This window comes from Myotis lucifugus, unplaced genomic scaffold, assembly GCF_000147115.1.
Source record: "Myotis lucifugus unplaced genomic scaffold, Myoluc2.0 scaffold_18, whole genome shotgun sequence".
In the NCBI taxonomy this organism is placed as follows: Eukaryota; Metazoa; Chordata; class Mammalia; order Chiroptera; family Vespertilionidae; genus Myotis; species Myotis lucifugus.
This window is the reverse complement of record NW_005871066.1, coordinates 8,390,725-8,409,264: the sequence shown is the minus strand read 5'-3', so window position 1 is coordinate 8,409,264 and position 18,540 is coordinate 8,390,725. Positions and strand designations below refer to the sequence as shown.

Sequence of the window (18,540 nt, the reverse complement as noted above, 5' to 3'; positions counted from 1 at the left end):
AGGGGAGATGTGTGCAAATACACACTCTTTATATTAATGTCATTTTGAACATGTTAATATATTACCTATCCTAAAATGAAATTTAAAAATTTAAATAAGAGAGTTGGTCTATATGTCAGTTTCCATTTCTACTTCCATTTAAATATGAAATGAAATCAGAATATCAAAAAAAGCTGTACAGTTGACCCTTGAACAATGTGGGGGTTGGGGCACTGACCCCCTACACAGTCAAAATTCCACATGTAACTTCAATATATATATATATATATATATATATATATATATATATATATGCATATTTTATTGATTTCAGAGAGGAAGGGAGAGGGAGAGAGAGATAGAAACATCAATAATGAGAGAGAATCATTGATTGGCTGTCCCCCACACGCCCTCACTGGGGATCGAGCCCACAACCCAGGCATGTGCCCTGACCAGGAAGTGAACCATGACCTCCTGTTCATAGGTTGATGCTCAACCACTGAGCCATGCCAGCCGGGCTCCACATATAACTTTTGACCCCCTCCCTTCCCGACCCCCTCGCAAAACTTAACTACCAATAGCTTACTGCTGACCAGCATTACCGATAACATAAATAGTTGATTAACACAAAGTTTATATGCTATATGTATTATATATGTCCTCTGACAATAAAGTAAGCTAGAGAAAAGAAAATGTTATGAATAAAAGCATAAGAAAAATACATTTATAGGTCTTACTGAAAAAAACACACACAAAAAAGCAACAACACATGTACAATGGACCCACGCAGTTCAAACCTGTGTTGTTTAAGGGTCAACTATAATTTATTCATGGACAGTTGATCTCATTATTTTTTTTTAAATTTCTTTATTGGTTAAGGTATTACTGATCTCATTATTTTTACATGTAATCCCTCACCTGATGGTACATGATAAATTAATATAGTCCTTTTTATTTCTATTTTTTCTAGGTTATCTGGGTGTTTACATGCATAGTGTCCATCATTCTGGGGCTGGACCTCGGTTTACTAGCTGGCCTTATATTTGGATTACTGACGGTGGTCCTGAGAATTCAGTTGTGAGTAATATACGACCCAGGTTACCTATATAAAGAACAACCCACCCTGAGATTTCTTATACCATTTTGATAAATATAGTAAAACGACTCCCTTTTATAATAGTTACTATATAGTGTGTGCAAGCACATAGGGAGTGCTCTACACATATTATTATATTTAATCTTCAAAAAAGTCCTGTGCCTAGGGGATATTATTTTCATCCTACAGGTAAGAAACTTGAAGCTCAGCAAGGTTAAGAACGTTCCTTAAGATCTCATAGATAGTGAGGGGCAGAACCAGGACTTGAACCCAGGCGGATCTCACCCCATAGTCCATGCACTCAGTCACAAGCGCTAACGCTGGAGCTCTCCTCTTAGTCATGGTAAGGCCAAAAGGTAGTCGATTCAGCAAAAGACTGAGGTTGCTTTGCAGTTTCTTTTTAAAATGAGATGAAGTCTGTGAGGCACTGGGCTCAGGCTCAGGACAGGATAGCTGCTACCTGTACTTTAATTCGTTTCTTTCGAAGCTAGTAACCCAGAGTTATGTAACCCAGGACAGGAGACTTTAAAACAGTTCATTGCAGCCAAAATGTATTCAAATCTGTACCCAATAAGCCACACAATTATATGAAGAAAACATAATCATCTTCAGAGTGAAAGCGGCGGCAGAGACACCGTTTAATGGGAAGTCACATGGGAGGCCACCTCAAGGGGTATGATTATTGTTGGTTTTGTTTTGACTCTTGAGAGGCATTTGGTGTGAGCGCTCCTGGGTCTATGGAATTGTCTGAAGAGAGCGGGGAAACAGCTCCTCTCCCTCCTCCCACGTTATCTTTCTAGACTTCTGGCCCCTTCTCTGCCTGTGCTTGGGTGGCGAAGGAATAAAAATCCTGGAAAACCATCATCACAGACGTTTTCAGTTTAGCCTAAGCCCACTTTCCTGTTCCACCAACCAGTTCTCTCCCACCTTCCTCCGCTGGCATGTTGGAACCTACAAAAGGCTGTTTACTGCCTCGGTGCCCTTACATGGTGCCCAAGGGCCCCCAAGAGTTCAAAGCTCCCAAAGTGCCCTGCCTGCTTCTGCGCAGTAACTCAGGAGCTGTCCTTACTACAGGCTGCCTCTCCTCTGTACGCCTCAGCGTTTACTTCTGGGTGGCTGTGGGTGGGAGAGAGGGTTTTGTGGAGAGAGGCTGTATCATTTATGAGCTTGAAGTTAAAACTCAGCACAGCGCAGTTAGCCGAGGAGAAATGGGTGGCACAGTTTAGCTGCTGAGTAGGTTTGTCTAGGCTTTTAGCCAACAGAATGCAGTATCCTCCACAGTATTTAATTTCCAGTAATTATAAGGCTGGTCCAGAGAGCACATTGCTGAAAGTACCCCAGGCAGACACTCTTTCTTCAGGAATTATCTATTTAGCATATGTTCCCAGTCGCACTTGATTCATGGAATCGATTTGATTGCAGCAGGAACAGGAAATGGGAAGGGCTGGTTTCTGGTCCTCCCGGGTTCCTGTTTGTATAAAAGGAGGCTAATTTGATCACTGCAGACTCTCCATACTTCATCAGAAAATTGCGATGACTGACAAATAAGTTCCAGGCCCTGGCACTGTTCCAGGCTCTGAAGACCAATGGGTTAAAGATTGGGGCTGGGCTGCTCCTGCCTTCGGGGCCTTTTCGAACTTCTCTGAGTTTACTCACCAATAAAAATGAGGATAAACTGCTGACCTTTCAGCGTTCTGGTGTGGCTTAAATAAGATAAAACAGGTGTGAAAGCTCTTTGCTTAGCCTTTAAAATATTAGTGTGATGCTCATTATTCCTCTCAGCCTCAGAAAAGCGTCAGGGTTCCCCCTCCTCCTCCAATGGCACACAAACACCAGTTGTTCACTTCAGCGTTATCTATGGGAACATGCCATCTGTCCCAAAGCATCAGAATGATGGGCTCTTTTTAAAAAAAAATATATTTTACTGATTTTTCACAGAGAGGAAGGGAGAGGAATAGACAGCTAGAAACATCCATGAGAGAGAAACATCGATCAGTTGCCTCCTGCACACCCCCCACTGGGGATGTGCCCGTAACCAAGGTACATGCCCTTGACTGGAATCGAGCCTGGGACCCTTCACTCCGCAGGCCAACGCTCTATCCAACTGAGCCAAACCAGTTAGGGCTGAATGATGGGCTCTTTAGTAGCTGTTATTTCTCCTAATTTTTTATAACAAAATATGCCTATTCCCGCCCCGCCCCAAACACACCCCCCAAAAAAATCCTGACCTTAATTTTTCTTTCAGTCCCTCCTGGAACGGTCTTGGAAGCATCCCTAACACAGACATCTACAAGAGTACCAAGGACTACAAAAACGTGAGTGCCTTTGTGAGACATTTGCTGGACTTGGTTTGGGAGCCTGGATTTTCAGGGATTGCTATTTCTCTCCTAGTATGCTAGGGACAAGGTAGACACAGGTGGGGGGCTTCTTTTTTTTTTTCTTTTCTTTTTTTAATTTATTTTTTATTTTTTATTGCTTAAAGTATTACAAAGGGTATTACATATGTGTCCTTTTTTTTCCCCGCCCTTGACAATACCCCGGCTTCCCCTACCCCCCAGTGTCTTATGTCCATTGGTTATGCTCATATGCATGCATACAAGTCCTTCGGTTGATCTCTTACCCCCCTCTCTCCTGCCTCCCAACCCTCCCTGGCCTTCCCGCTGCAGTTTGACAATCTGTGTGAGGCAGCTCTGCCTCTGTATCTATTATTGTTCAAAAGTTTATAATGGTCTCTATTATCCATGAATGAGTGAGATCATGTGGTATTTTTCCTTCATTGACTGGCTTATTTCACTTAGCATAATGCTCTCCAGCTCCATCCATGCCGTTGCAAATTGTAAGAGTTCCTTCTTTTTTACAGCAGCATAGTATTCCATCGTGTAGATGTACCACAGTTTTCTAATCCATTCATCTACTGATGGGCACTTAGGCTGTTTCCAGATCTTAGCTATGGTGAATTGTGCTGCTATGAACATATGGGTGCATATATCCTTTCTGATTGGTGTTTCTGGTTTCTTGGGATATATTCCTAGAAGTGGGATCACAGGGTCAAATGGGATTTCCATTTTTAGTTTTTTGTGGGGGGCTTCTGTCAGGAAATTCCAGAAGTCCACTGGGTGTCATGAAAACTTCTTACTCATTGTGCCCTCTGACATCCATGGTTTACATGAATTTCATCCATGGTAGCTGAAGGTCATTTTAATGTCAAATCATTATAAGAAGAATTTCTAAATATAGGTAATTCAGTTGTTTCTAGATGTTGAATCAAATTCTATTTCTCTGGATAAATGGGGTCAAAAGGTACACATTTCTAGATATATAACAAATAAGTCATGGGGCTATAATGTGCAGCATGCTGACCATAGTTAATAATACTGTATTACATATTTGAAAGTTGCTAAGAGAATAGGTCTTAACAATGCTCATCACAAGGAAAATGTTATAATTATGTATGGTGACAGATACTAACTAGACTTATAGTAAGGATCATTAGCAATATATACAAATATCAAATTATGTTGTAAACCTAAAACTAATATAATGTTATATGTGAATTATACCTCAATAAAAAATAAATATGGACAGAGCCTTGGAGACCTCTAGAACAAAATAAAACATATTGACATATGTATAATGATAGTCCCAAAAGAGAAGGAAAGAGAAAAAGGCAGATATAATATTTGAATAAATATCAAAATTTCCCCCAAATTGATGAAAAACATCACATTCAAATCCAAAATGCCCACTGAACGCAATTGCTGTACATACAAAGGTCCAGACCTAGGCACATACACTAATACCGCTGAAAGGCAAGGCATTAACAAAAATGTAAAGCAGTAAGAGGGAGAAAAAGTCTATTTCTCTGCTATGTAATCCGTATCTTCTATAAAATTGTCTAAAATTCTTGAAAAATTTATTTCATTCATTTCTAATAAGAGATTTTCATGTTCTCTGTCACCAAGAACCTATTTGACATTGTGCTCTATCCTTGGAATCGGAAGAAATAATATAAAATACAGGAAATAAAAAACAAAGAAAGTAAACATCTTACTGATGGGCTTATGATTCCTGCATATAAGATTGCTTAGTGACCAGAAGGGAAAACAAAGATGAAAAAGCACAGAAAGAAAATGAAGAAAACACTAATTTAGCAAAAAAATGGTTTTTTTAATTAAAAAATATGAACCCTAGGAAGTTGTAGTCTAATTTAAAAAAATATGTTTTTATTAATTTCAGAGAGAGAGAAAAAGAGGGAGAAACATCCACAGGCCGCCTCCTGCACACACCAGACTGGGGATCACACCCATAACCTGGGCACGTGCCCTGACCGGGAATTGAGCCTGTGACCTTCCAGTGCACGGGAGGATGCCCAACCAACTGAGCCACACCTGGCTGTAGTCTAGTTTTACCTTAACATTTAAAACGAACAAACAAAAAGGTTGGACTCTGAATCTGGAACTCCAGTAGCTGCTACTCAATTTATTTTCACAATCTTCCTCAGTTATATTGAGCCAGGCGCCATTAAGAGCTAACAATGCTTCTAGAGAAACTCTTGGTTTTGGGTTCTGAGTTCTGAATTCTAGGCTCCAGCTTCTAGAGACCTTGCCCGAGTCACTCAGCCTCTGAGGGCTTCTGTTTTCTTCTTTGATGCAGTTGGACTATAATTGTTATGATTCCTAAAGACTAGCCTGTCATTCTGTGGGTTTTACTTTTCATCTGGCCACTCTGTGTCAGGGTAAGAACAAGCAAATAACAGCATAACCCCGGCTGGGTGGTTCAGTTGGTTGGAGTGTCGTCCTGTACACCAAAAGGTTGCGGGTTCAATTCCCAGTCAAGGCACATAGGTAGGTTTCAGGCTTGATCCCTGGTTGGGGTGCTTATGGGAGGCAACAATTGATGTTACTCTTTCACATCGATGTTTCTCTCTTTCTCCCCACCTTCCCTTCTCTCTTAAAAAAAAAAAAATCAGTGAACATATCCTTAGGTGGGGATTATTAAAAAAAAAAAAAAAAAGACATCATAAGCCTCAGCTTGTGCAGATCCCCTTGATTTTGCTACTTTTATTTTTTATTTTAAAAGAATTTGGGGGTAAAAAAAAGGGAGCAGTGGCATGAACTTGAGGCAACTCATGTCATTGTTCTGAGCTTGTTTTTTTCATCCAGAAATCAGAGGGTTGAGTAATTGCTTTCTAAGGCCCTTTCTAGTATGACCTTCTGTGGGACTATGGAGGTTCAGGAGTTTGGGTAACCTGTTGCCTCCCAACGGTGATGAGGCCCCTACTTAAGGATAGTTGAGTGATGCTACCCAGCCCCTTTCAGCAATTATAACTCAGCTTCTAGCTAAATAGCCAGAATTTAATTGAATATTTGAGGCCTGAAATTATTTAATCTCAGATAATTTTTTTTAATGCTAGGTTGAAGAACCAGAAGGAATGAAGATTCTTAGGTTTTCTAGTCCTATTTTTTATGGCAATGTCGATGGTTTTAAAAAATGTATCAAGTCTACAGTAAGTATTTTATCCCTAGAAATTTGGTTGCTAAGTTCCTTTAAGACAGTGGTTCTCAACCTTCCTAATGCCGTGACCCTTTAATACAGTTCCTCATGTTGTGGTGACCCCCAACCATAAAATTATTTTCGTTGCTACTTCATAACTGTAATTTTGCTACTGTTATGAATCGTAATGTAAATATCTGATATGCAGGATGTATTTTCATTGTTACAAATTGAACATAATTAAAGCACAGTGATTAATCACAAAAACAATATGTAATTATATATGTGTTTTCCGATGGTCTTAGGCGACCCCTGTGAAAGGGTCGTTCGACCCCCAAAGGGGTCGAGACCCACAGGTTGAGAACCGCTGCTTTAAGACTTCATTCATTCTACAGGTATTTATTGGGCTCAAACTAGGCAGAAGGCCCTATACCCTGTCCCCTTTGGGTATGACATTAAGAATTATAACATCCTTGCCTTCGAATAACTAAAGCTCTATTGGGGATAGGAAAAACAAACAATGATAACATATATCTTAAAATCCAGGTAGCAGTAACTCTGCTGGACAAAAACACCAGAGTTGTCTCCAGGCAGAATTGGAGTAACTTCCAAATGAGTAATATAGACGGTACATGCTAAGAGTTCGTAGAAGGGCGTGGTCCCTGTTAGTTGGAACTTATCAGGCTTTGTGTGGGCAGGAGGAAGGAGATTATATCAGGTGTTTGGGAACTCTGAGAACTGAGAGGAAAAGGTGGGAACATTGCGAGGAGGGCTGCCCAGTTGGAGTAAAGGGTTAGAAAGTATAGAATATGGAAGCAGGAAATTCTGGTCTTGAATTCCATGCTATGCTTCAAAGTTAGGTTTTATCTCTAGATCAGTGTTTTACTATGTGAGTTCTGGGGTGAACTGCTGGTTCAGAGGAACATACATAGATTTTGCAATAATAAAAGGGCTCTTTAATGTCAAGGAAATTTGTAAAACACAGATTTAAAGCTAAAGAAGTTATTTTTTGCTGTTTTGTTTCATATTGTCTTGGAGTCTTTAATATGCTACCGAGTCTCTCGGTGAGTGGCATAGATGGCCTAGTAGTGGAAACCATGGAAACCTCAAGAATTTCTACTTGGCAGAATGTCTCAAGTCATAATACCACTCGAGAAATAACCTTTCCAGATAACAATTGCCATTAATGAGCATGAGGAACCAGATGTTTTAAGTAACTTGACTTTTATTTTCAAAGGTTGGATTTGATGCCATGAGAGTGTATAACAAGAGGCTGAAAGCACTGAGGAAAATACAGAAACTCATCAAAAAAGGGCAATTAAGAGCAACTAAGGTGAGACAACATCGTTCTTTCCCCCTCTTAAATTCTTATATTTCTCAGTGAAAATGAAAGCAACTAGATTGTCTAAAGTTAAATCTACCCCCTTTGGTACCCAGATGTGTACATACATATGTCAGACAACAGCTGAGTTGTTCTTGTAGGCAAGAGGGCATGGGGGGGAAATAAAATTAAATAAGCAAGAAAAAACATAGGGTATGACTTCTTTTTCCATTGTAAAATTAAACCTTATTTTTACTGAGAGGAACAAAATAATTCCATTCAAGGCCATAAAGTGATAATAGAAGGCAATACGCTCATTAACTTTTAGAGCTCTTCCTTTCTATTGTCCTGCCAGTGTATCTCCTGGCCACTTCCACAGTCTTCCAGAATCAAGTTTCCGGGCTCTTCTGCTTTTCCACTTTTCTTCCTAGAGAACATCAACATGTAGACTGAGGTGAACCTCATTTCTTAAGAGTTCATTCCCTCCATGTTTTGCTTACCAAGGAACAATGTGTAGGATTTTTAATTAATTTGAAATAATTGGTTGAAAAAATATCCCAAATCATTGGCAATGAAGTTGTATTTTCTTTGTTTAGAATGGCATTATAAGTGGTGCTGGTGCATCAAATAATGCTTTTGAGCCTGATGAAGATATTGAAGACCCAGAAGAACTTGATATCCCAACCAAGGAAATAGAGATTCAAGTGGATTGGAATTCTGAGATTCCAGTGAAAGTGAATGTTCCCAAGGTGCCAATCCACAGCCTCGTGCTTGATTGTGGAGCTGTATCTTTCTTGGATGTCGTTGGAGTGAGGTCATTGCGAGTGGTAAGGCGAAGTGTTTTGAATTAGAGATTAGGAGCTTTTGGCAATAGTAAAACCATATGGGTTGCCCATTCTTACAAAAGGACGATTGATTGTATAGGCTCTGTACTTTTTCTAGAGGAATGCTTTTGTAGTAGTGTAATATTTTAAAGCACAGGCTATGGGGCCAGACTACCTGGGGTTGAATCCTGGCTCTACCACTTGCTGCAGTGGGACTATAGGCAAGTTGCTTAATCTGTCTGTATCTCAGTTATGAGGATAATGACAGCACCTATTACACATGGCTTTTATGAAAATTAAATAAGCATATATATGGTTATTTATGGTTTAGAACAGTATCTGGCATATAGCCACCCCTCGGCAAATATTAACATTTATTGTGTTTTCTGAGAATAAATAGGAAAAGGGATTTGAAAAAGAAGGAAGTTTAATGTTAAGTATTATGCTTTTATTTGTTATGTGACCAGCAGTAGAATGGGGAATGTGGGGTACATGGTAGGACTGGAGAAGCGAGGCATTATTAAAAGGTTAGAGCAGGAAGCAGGTCACGCATCTAGGAAGTCAAAGGGCTGAGGAACATGTAGGAAGGAACATTCTGATATCAGACACCACTTACGCAAGGTCGAGTTCATTCTTTCAACAAAGATATGTGAAGTGCCTAATATGTGCCAAGCACTCAGCCAGGCACGAGAGACAAATGATGAAGTAGTCATAGTCCCTATCCTCACAAGACTAAAGCAGTCTAGACGGGAAGGCAAACAATAAGTAACCTTTTAAATAACATCTGCACTAAGTGTTCCAAGGCAGACAAACTGGGTCTCAACTTGATCAGGAGTGTCAAGTTCAAGTAAAGTTTCAGGTAGGTATCCGACAAGTCAGGCAGAAAAGTAAGCAGGTTAAAGACACCAATAATCAGATGTAATAATATGAAACTGACCCTCAACTGAGGTTCATCTTTGCTGGGGCTTCTTGGCTACTTCTGCAAGGCCAGGAAATTATTCAAGGGTTGCAGGTACTAGGCAGGAAGGTAGAAAACTGATTATACTTGACAAAAAAAAAAAAAGTGAGAAAATGCTGACAGCTTCTCTTCCAGTTCTCTTAGCAGACTTGATCATTAGCTCATTTGAGAGCATACTCTTGTTCTTCATTGTGCATTTTACTCTAGGCACTGGCTCAAGTGCATTGTAGAAATTGTGTTGACCAAAGGGATTAAGGAATTACTTTGGGGAAGAGTCTTTATTTAATGCCAGAATATTTTACACACCTAACAAATAATTGCTTTCAAATGCTATAAAGACAATTGTGAAAAATCCAAACTGTATACTTGCATAGAGGTCTTGTTCTTCTCCCCAGAAATTTCATGTTCTATTTTACTATTGCCCATAGGTCTTGCATCTTAATTTTTTAAATTAAGCTTTGCATTTTGAGATCATTGCAGATTCCCGTAAAGTTGTAAGAAATTATACAGAGAGATCCTTTGTACCCCTTACCCAGTTTCTCCCAGTGCTAACATCTTGCAAAACTATTGTCTAAAATCACAATCAGGATACTAAGACTGACACTGTCAAAATACAGAGCCCTTGGTTTTTAGGTCAGTTTTTACATTCAGACTCTGGTGGCCGCATTTCTACACCCGTATATCTTCCACTCAAAGATATAAACTCATGCTCATGTCTCCCGTCTGCAGGGGCTGTATTAGGAAGCTCCTGAACTCCCTTCTTGTCTTCCTTCCACAAATATTTATTAAGCACATCCGCTGTCGAGTGCTGTGCTGTTGAGCACTGGATGTGGCTACCTCTCGAGACAGGTCTTGTCATCCCCAATCATATCATCACTGTAGGTTGAAAACCTCTGTGGTTTCCCAATAATGAGCTTTCCTCAAAGTCTTGTTTAACCATGAAAGTATTGAAGTTTCTCCTGAGCAAGTGATTGAATGCTACTGAATTATGGGCAGGTAAAGTTACTCAAATTCTCCTTTTTAAATTTTTAGGTTGTCAAGGAATTCCAAAGAATTGATGTAAATGTGTACTTTGCATCGCTTCAAGGTAAATGCATATACAGTACATATCTATCTATAAGGCGTTCTCCTATCTTGGAATGTGGATACATCATGACCAAAGGCCTTAAAAAATGATTTTTTATTGTGATAAAAAATGTATAACAACATTTGCTATTTTAGTCACATTCAAGTGGCATTTAATTCAGTGGCATTAAATACATTTACAATGTTGTGCAACCATCGCAACTATCTATTTCCAAAACTTCTCATCGCCATGAACCGAAACTCTACCCATTAAGCACTCACACTGAGGCTTTTTTCAACCGAGGGAGATATTACTTCCAATTTGTGCCTTAAAGCTGTAATGCAAGGAGACCGATGTCCTCATAGCAGTGCCAGATCACCGTGGAAACTTTGTCCTAGGGAGAGCAGAGCTGGAGATGACTTAGGTCCCTTAAAACTAGAGGACCCTCCAGGGTATGAGTCTGTCTGTGAATGTAAGAAAGTATGTGTGTAGGAAGACACTGATGCTTAGGCTGAGTTCTCTAGAAACAGAGACTGAGGTAAGGATTCTTGCACAAGTGATTTACTGAAATAGTACACCCTGGAAAAATTCATGAAGGAATGAGAGGAGCGGGATAGGGCAGGAGAAGAAGTTGGACAAAGATATGGTTGCAAAACTCTACCTTACATGAAAGGACCTGGAGAGTATTATGCTACATGAAATAAGCCAGTCAAAAAAAGACAAGTGTCACATGATCTTGCTCAAATGTGTAATCTAATGAACAAAATAAACTGGTGAACAAATAGATCCAGAGACGTAGAAGCATAGATTAGACTGCAGAATCTCAGAGGGAAGGTGGGGGAGGGTGGGTGGGTGGGAAGAGATCAACCAAAGAATTTATAACCCATGGACACAGACAATAGGGTGTTGAAGGCCTAGGGCAGGGGTGGAGGGATGGAGGTGGGCTAGAAGGGGCTATTGGGGGGGGGGCGGGGGGAGGGACACATATGTAATACTTTCAACAATAAAGATTAAAAAAAAATTTTTAAGTCTTCCTTAGCTTAATTTCACAAGGAGCACACAGCAGGAAAAGCACCCCAGGACTATTCTTCCTCGAGGCCAGGGAGCTGGCCTATTAACCCCCACCTCCATGTCAGTCTGTTAGTGGCTGCAGGCCATGCAAGGATGGAGGTGTAACCTCCCTGGCCTTTTCAGGTGAGAGGGTTCCCATTGGCCCAGGAAAGGTCTCCAGAGAAGGCCACAGCTATGAACCATTAGCAGCCAGAATCACAGCGGCTGGAGGATGGGGACACTGGCAAAGGGGACCTGGTGAGGAACCAAGGCCATCTACTACATACAACCAGTTGTGGTATAGCCATGCCATGTGCTACTGGAAAAGAAACTTGGTGTAGAGCAGGGTCAGATTTTGGAACTGAGAAGAAAGAATTAAAAGGAGGAGCTGCCAAAACTTAGTATTGGTTGATGTTATAAAATATCTTTTCCTAGAGATGAACTAAACATTCTTTCTTTCTTTTGAAGATCACGTAATAGAAAAGCTGGAGAAATGTGGTTTCTTTAATGATAACAGAAAGGATATATTCTTTTTGACTGTCCATGACGCTGTTCTCCACGTACAGAACCGGGTTAAATCTCAAGAAATTCAAGATTCCATTTTAGAAACGGTAAGCATGTCACCTTTTGACATATGTATCTTTCCTGAACTATCATGATTTCTATAAATGGCAAAAATTCCACAAATTTAGCTTTGAGTCTCAGTCTAGTAGGATGTTAAGCCATCTGTTAAACTTCTCAGAGCCTCAATTTTCTCACCAGTAAGATGGGAGTAAAAACATTTACTTTGATGGGCAGATATGAAGACTGAATATGATAGTTTATAGGAAAGTACCTGGGAGCCCCTCATACATATTAGTTCTATAATGTGCAGGTTTACTAATGAAGGTAGACTCTAGCTGGAGTGCCTTTTTAGAATATAGGCACTGAATCTCAGAGCTTCTAGAACTTGTATATACAAATGCAGTTTAAATTCTCAGCACTCTAGAAACACTTGATGATAAATGTCTTTAAATAGGATCCAGTAGGTCATAAGTGATCTTTGAAAATGAAAAAAATTAAAAGCCATGAATTAGCCCCATGAAATAGAATAAACCCCCATTTCCTGGGGACTCCTTATTTTGTCGTCCTCTTATCCAATACCTGGTGGGCATTCTGGTACAAGAACCTCTTCTCTCACAGACGAATTTGGGAAACGAAAACAGTATCTATAAAAATAACAATCATAATTATTCCAGTGATACAGTCTACTATAGTTTAAATTGCTTCTCCCCTCCCCCCTAAAATTAAGGTAGATTCTTATTGTAAACTGGAAGTTAATGTCTGAAGTAAAAAAACTAATTTAGAAAATAATAGCATATTATTCTTTTAAGATATAGTTAGTGGAGAGATTGCTCTGCTTAATGCTGCTGGAGAAAATACTAGTCCTAAATACCAAGATCTGGACATTGAATACAAAAAAGTAAAAAAAGTAGCAAAACCACAAATCTAAAAAAAAAAAAAAAGCTACATGCAAAATGCTTGTCTTTGAAAACTCATAAGCCTTTTTCTATCTAAGAATTTTCTAACCCACGGGTAAAAACAACAAAGCAGGATCATGTAAAGTATCTAAAAAAAGTCCCTCATTAAAAGTAAAATAGAATTGCCCTGGCCAGGTGGCTCAGTTTGTTGGAGCGTTGTCCTGTACACCAAAAGGCTGTGGTTTGATCCTGGGTTGGGGCTGTACCAGAGGCAACTGATTAATGTTTCTCTCTTTCTCTCTCTCTCATCAATAAAAGCATATCCTTGGGTAAGGATTAATTTTTAAAATTTCAAGTTCTTTCTCAACATGAAAAGTTATTTTGTTATTTGTTCTTACCCAAGATCTCAGATCCCACAAATGCCACAAAAGCCACTAACCAACAGTGCCCCACCAGTGTTAGACTCAAGATTGCTTGTAATCAGGGAGGCATTGTGAGTGGCTGGGATGGATTTTTTGACCCTGAACAAAGGTCAGACTGAGTTATAACTGGGTGCTTATGTACTGACTGGTTCACTGGGTAATGGGCTGAGCACTATGGTAGCTTCTCAGGTCAGGAACTTACACTTCTGTGTCCCCTCCGTCTCTAGCACAAAGCCCTGGCTATGGCAGATGGATAGTAAGTGATGATCAGCCCTGCCTGTGGCACTTTCCTTTTCTTCAGGAAGAATAATTTGTATTTCAGGCATATTGTGGATGCAGTGATATGACCCTCTCCCTCTCCCTTCATATGACAAACACAAGGACTATCCAAAGAGAGTCCCAGCTTGTAGTTACACCTATCCATTATGTCCGACCATCTGCACAGGGACTGAAGTCTCTAATTCATCTCCACACTAGCAGAGAGATTGGATTATTGATTTGTGAGTGAAAAGTAGCTAAAAGTGAAATGTCACTCTTATCTTGATAAACATCTGGAATTGCTTTGGGAATATAGGTATGCACAAGACAAAGTCCAAACTGTTACTGGTTTCCTCTGTTATTGATTACTGCTAAGACGCAGAACTTTCCTGAACAACCAACTTCATCCATAGACATGGGCTTCCATCTCTAATGAAATTAATACCCATCCAGTTTAACTTGGGACTGTTCATTGTCGTCAGTCACGAGCCCATTCAGTGCGTGCTCAATGCTGTACTAAGTGCTCTTAGGTTAGCCCTTGAAATAAAGACGCGATTGACTGCTGGATCATTCAGGCAGGCACGGCGACTCCTAAGAGGCATGCACTTCAGAGGCTGGGGGAGAGAGTGGAAACGGAGGCTAACCATGGAGAACTATGCCAGTTCACACTTGAATGTGAAAACATGGTACAGGGAAAATTCGAAGTGAGAAATACAAAAGGGCAAGAGAGCTGAAAAAGATTTGGAGTATGTAGATTATTATAAATGGGAAGCACCGGCAGCGCTTCAGGTCATTTTCAGTGGAGCATCAGGGGGGATGATGCTATTATTTTTCTCATAAATATTTTCTGTTCTCTTTGTCAAGATCTCCCTCATCCAGGACCATAAAGATCCTCTTGAATTAATGGAAGCAGAGCTGATTGAAGAAGAACTTAACGTCGAGGATGAGGTATGAGCATTATTTCCTTTCAAAGAAAATAATTTGGATTAAATCTTGAATAGAGTAATACATATAGTGACTATGTCTGATACAAACTAGAGAAAACATTTTTTAAACCAAGACCCAAAGGCGGGGGAGAAAGACCCAAAGGATGGCTTATGAGAAAGGGGAAAATGGAAAACAAGAATTTTCCCTTGAAGACATTAAGAACTTGGGGACCTTCTGCCCCCAGACATACAGGATCAGCAACTGGAAGCTGCCGACACACCGGTCCTGATTTTAAGCCTAAGCCTCCGGATACTTTTTCTTCCCGAGATTTCAGGAGTAGAGGAAAGGTGATTAGAGTGCATTTCTAACCCAGGAGTTTCATAAGCTTCAGAGATAGTATGTGAGGAACAGGAACCTCATGATAATGACTTAGAAAAGACTGAGTCTATGTATTTCTGATGCCCTTGGGGACATCAGTCAATTCCTAGGAAATCTGACTGCAACTTGTTATCTGAGTGAACATTGTGGCTCCACCACTGGGCCTAACAAAAGAAGATCAGAGAAATTGAAAGTTGAAACATGACTTAGAAATCAAGTAGTGCTCACACAGAAATCCCTCTACAGCACGTCTAAGGATGTTCTCTCAGCTTTTGTGTGAACGTTTCCAGACATTGGAAACTAGTAGCTTTTTAAAAATATATATTTTTTTATTGATTTCAGAGAGGAAGGGAGATAGAAACATCAGTGATGAGAGAGAATCATTACTCGGCTGCCTCCTGCATGACCCATACTGGGGATCAATTGAGTCCACAACCCAGGCATGTGCCCTGACCAGGAATTGAGCCATGACCTCCTGGTTCACAGGTCAAAGCTCAACACTGACTGGGCAGCAACTAATAGCTTTCCAGGGAATGTGTTACATGATTGGAAATCTCCAAGTGTTCGTTGTGCTTACAAAACTAAAGTTGGCCTTTCTCTAATAGCTGGTGGCTGAGATCGGCCTTTTCTAGCGATACAAACCCTCCCACGAACAGCCCTTAAATATCTGAGAGTATCTTTGAGGTCTCCACCAGACTCTGCTCCAGGTGGGACTCCTCCAGTTCCCTTTACCATTCCTGATAGACACACAATTTGGCATGGCTTCTCTGGCAAAGAAGGGGACACAACACCGTAGATAGGGTTAGGCCAGCATGGAGGTTATGCAACCATGACCTACCTTGGTCTCATCAAGATGTTTCTATTACTATGACTTAAAAAATGTGTTTATTTTCATCATAGCTACATCAAAATCTTTGCTTTTGTTGAGCAGGGGTCAACTAAAGACTTGGGCATTTTCACATAAATTGTCATCCAGCAGGGTTCCCCGTTTATATTTATGTAATTGGTTCTTGACCCCCTGGTGCAGGACTACACATTTCTGATAGATTATATCTTGTCTGTTCTGTTGAAGAACATCCTTTTGAATGCTGAATCTATAAGCTGAATCTATCATCCAGCATATTAATTACGCACCCCCACTGGTGTCATATGCAAATCTGATAAGCATGCCTTCTCTGCCTTATTCCAGGTCCCGATAAAAATGTTGAGAAGCATAATATTCAAACCCCTATGGTAAAATCAGGCAGTGAGGAGGACAGGCTGAGAAGACTTTTGCGGAGGAAATACACTGCTAGGGTGAAAACTGGAGGTCCTGCATCTTAGCCCATCAGCTTAGTGAGCCCAGGAACATCATCTCTGGGTAGTAGTTTATGACTATGGATAGAGGGCCAACTTAGTTGAGTACAAACTCATATATCAAAATTGGTACTTAAAAAAATTCCACATTATATAGATTTTTAAAAATTTATCTTTATTATTGAAAGTATTACAAATGTCTCCCTTTCCCCCCATTGACCTCTTCTACCACCCTGCCCCTTTCCTCCCCCCACTTTCCCCACACTATTGTATGTGTCCATGGGTTATGCATATATGCATATAATGCTTTGGTTAATCTCTTCCGGCCCCCCTCCTCACTTCCCTCTGAGATTCGTCAGTATGTTCCATGCTTAGAAGTATTTTTGATTGCCATATAACAAGATCATTCAGGTAGAATTCCTGCAGAGAGTGAGGCAGTATGCAGAGTGGTTTTAAGGACATGGACTATAGAACCAGATGGATTTGAGTGCAAACCTTGATTCTGCTACTTACTGGCTATGTAGCCCAGGGCAAATTACTTACCTGTCTTCATGTAAAATAGGAAGAATAATTCCTCAAAGAGTTGTGGGAATTAAAGAATGTGTATTAAGTGCTCAATAATTAGTAATTATTGCTTTTAAATAAATCTAATTAAATGATGAAGAGTTACAAAATTAAGTTTTCACCCTATTTTTATCATGACAATATATAACTAAGATGAGCAAATGCAAGCAACCAACACTAACATTTTCATATTTGTCAAAAGACTGAAGGAGAATTCAGTTGTATTAACACTTTGTTTCCCCTTTGTTTCCACAGGCTATGCGTAGCCTTGCTTCCTGAAAGCGGGCTCAGGGGCCAGATAAGCAAGGACTGCAAGGCAGAGTTCAACCACCAATGTCATTCTATGCAAGCGTTTTCTGCATCGACTACTTCTTTGGACTTGAAACACTCATTCATTTTCCATTCGATTTTTAAAATATACATATTTTTATTGATTTCAGAGAAGAAAAGAGAGAGGGAGAGAGAGCTAGAAACACCAATGATGAGAGAGAACCATCGATTAGCTGCCCCACACTGGGGATCGAGCCCGAAACCTGGGCACGTGCCCCAACCGGGAATTGAACCAAGACCTCCAGTTCATAGGTCGATGCTCAACCACTGAGCCACACCAGTTGGGCCCATTAGATTTTTAAAAAACCTTTGTGTGTGTTTTTTAAACATCTTAACCATTAAAAGAAAGAGATTTAAAATTGTTTCTAGGCTTTATTTATAAAATAAATAGCTTACCTCCAAAATGTGTAAAATGGTGAGGAGAATTACCCTGGCAATGTAACAGTGTCTAGCTAGGACCTGCTTATGTCATGCTGCTGTACCTCTGACACGTTGGCTAACACTGTTCGTGTGGGAACTGGGTACCTCTGTTCAGTCGGGATAAGTGTGACCCAACAGCCCCTGTGGGCAGTTGAGCCAGGAATGATCATCATGGGAACATTCCATTTCTGACCGGCCTGCATCCCCATAAGCTGCACTGAATCACAGGGTGAGGGCCCACCGAGTAAACGCTGATATAGAATTGTTAATGCATTTATCAATAAAGGCCTTCAAAAATCACTTCTGGTAAACACGTCAAAGAGTTTTTAAAATGCAAATTTGGTTATTACTTAATTATGAATGTTACAGTGACCATATATGTAACCAGAATTCAGAATCAAGGTCCACTTCAAAGCTGCAGAACTGAACTGATATATTTTAAAAGCATTGATTTAGAGAGGTGAAGCAGTAAGAAGATTATTGTGGTTTATCAAAATCACCTTTTGGTATGATAATCATGGATCACAATTAGGATCAAATAAAATATATGAAAGACTATCTCTGCCTTAAAAATGCAATTTTAACTTAGTTTATAGAAATAATCATTGTGTAGAGTTACATAGCGGTATGGTCTATTTCAAACCTACTACAAAAATTGTGTTATTTTGAACAAAAAACAATTTTGATATGTTTGTAAG

At 40.0% G+C, this 18,540-nt stretch overlaps 1 protein-coding gene across 5 annotated transcripts in view; it reads left to right on the top strand.

The window, feature by feature from the left end:
- SLC26A4 (solute carrier family 26 member 4) overlaps nt 1-17,624 on the top strand; it is a 42,357-nt gene extending 24,733 nt beyond the window's left edge. Inside the window, exons 13-22 of one of the 5 annotated variants that reach the window (XR_002828384.1) lie at nt 950-1,056; nt 3,321-3,390; nt 6,489-6,581; nt 7,806-7,901; nt 8,486-8,716; nt 10,704-10,758; nt 12,256-12,398; nt 13,992-14,169; nt 14,792-14,875; nt 17,348-17,624. Coding sequence is in view for 2 of the 5 variants with exons in the window: in XM_006085374.3 (XP_006085436.1) it covers nt 950-1,056; nt 3,321-3,390; nt 6,489-6,581; nt 7,806-7,901; nt 8,486-8,716; nt 10,704-10,758; nt 12,256-12,398; nt 14,792-14,875; nt 17,348-17,371 (903 nt within the window). In the remaining 3 variants the exon portion in view is untranslated. Of the gene's footprint in view, nt 1-949; nt 1,057-3,320; nt 3,391-6,488; nt 6,582-7,805; nt 7,902-8,485; nt 8,717-10,400; nt 10,668-10,703; nt 10,759-12,255; nt 12,399-13,991; nt 14,170-14,791; nt 14,876-17,347 lie in introns of those variants that run through there. The other 4 variants (XR_002828385.1, XM_006085374.3, XR_002828386.1 and 1 more) reach the window with 4 other exon arrangements.
- Nucleotides 17,625-18,540: the final 916 nt, after the last annotated feature.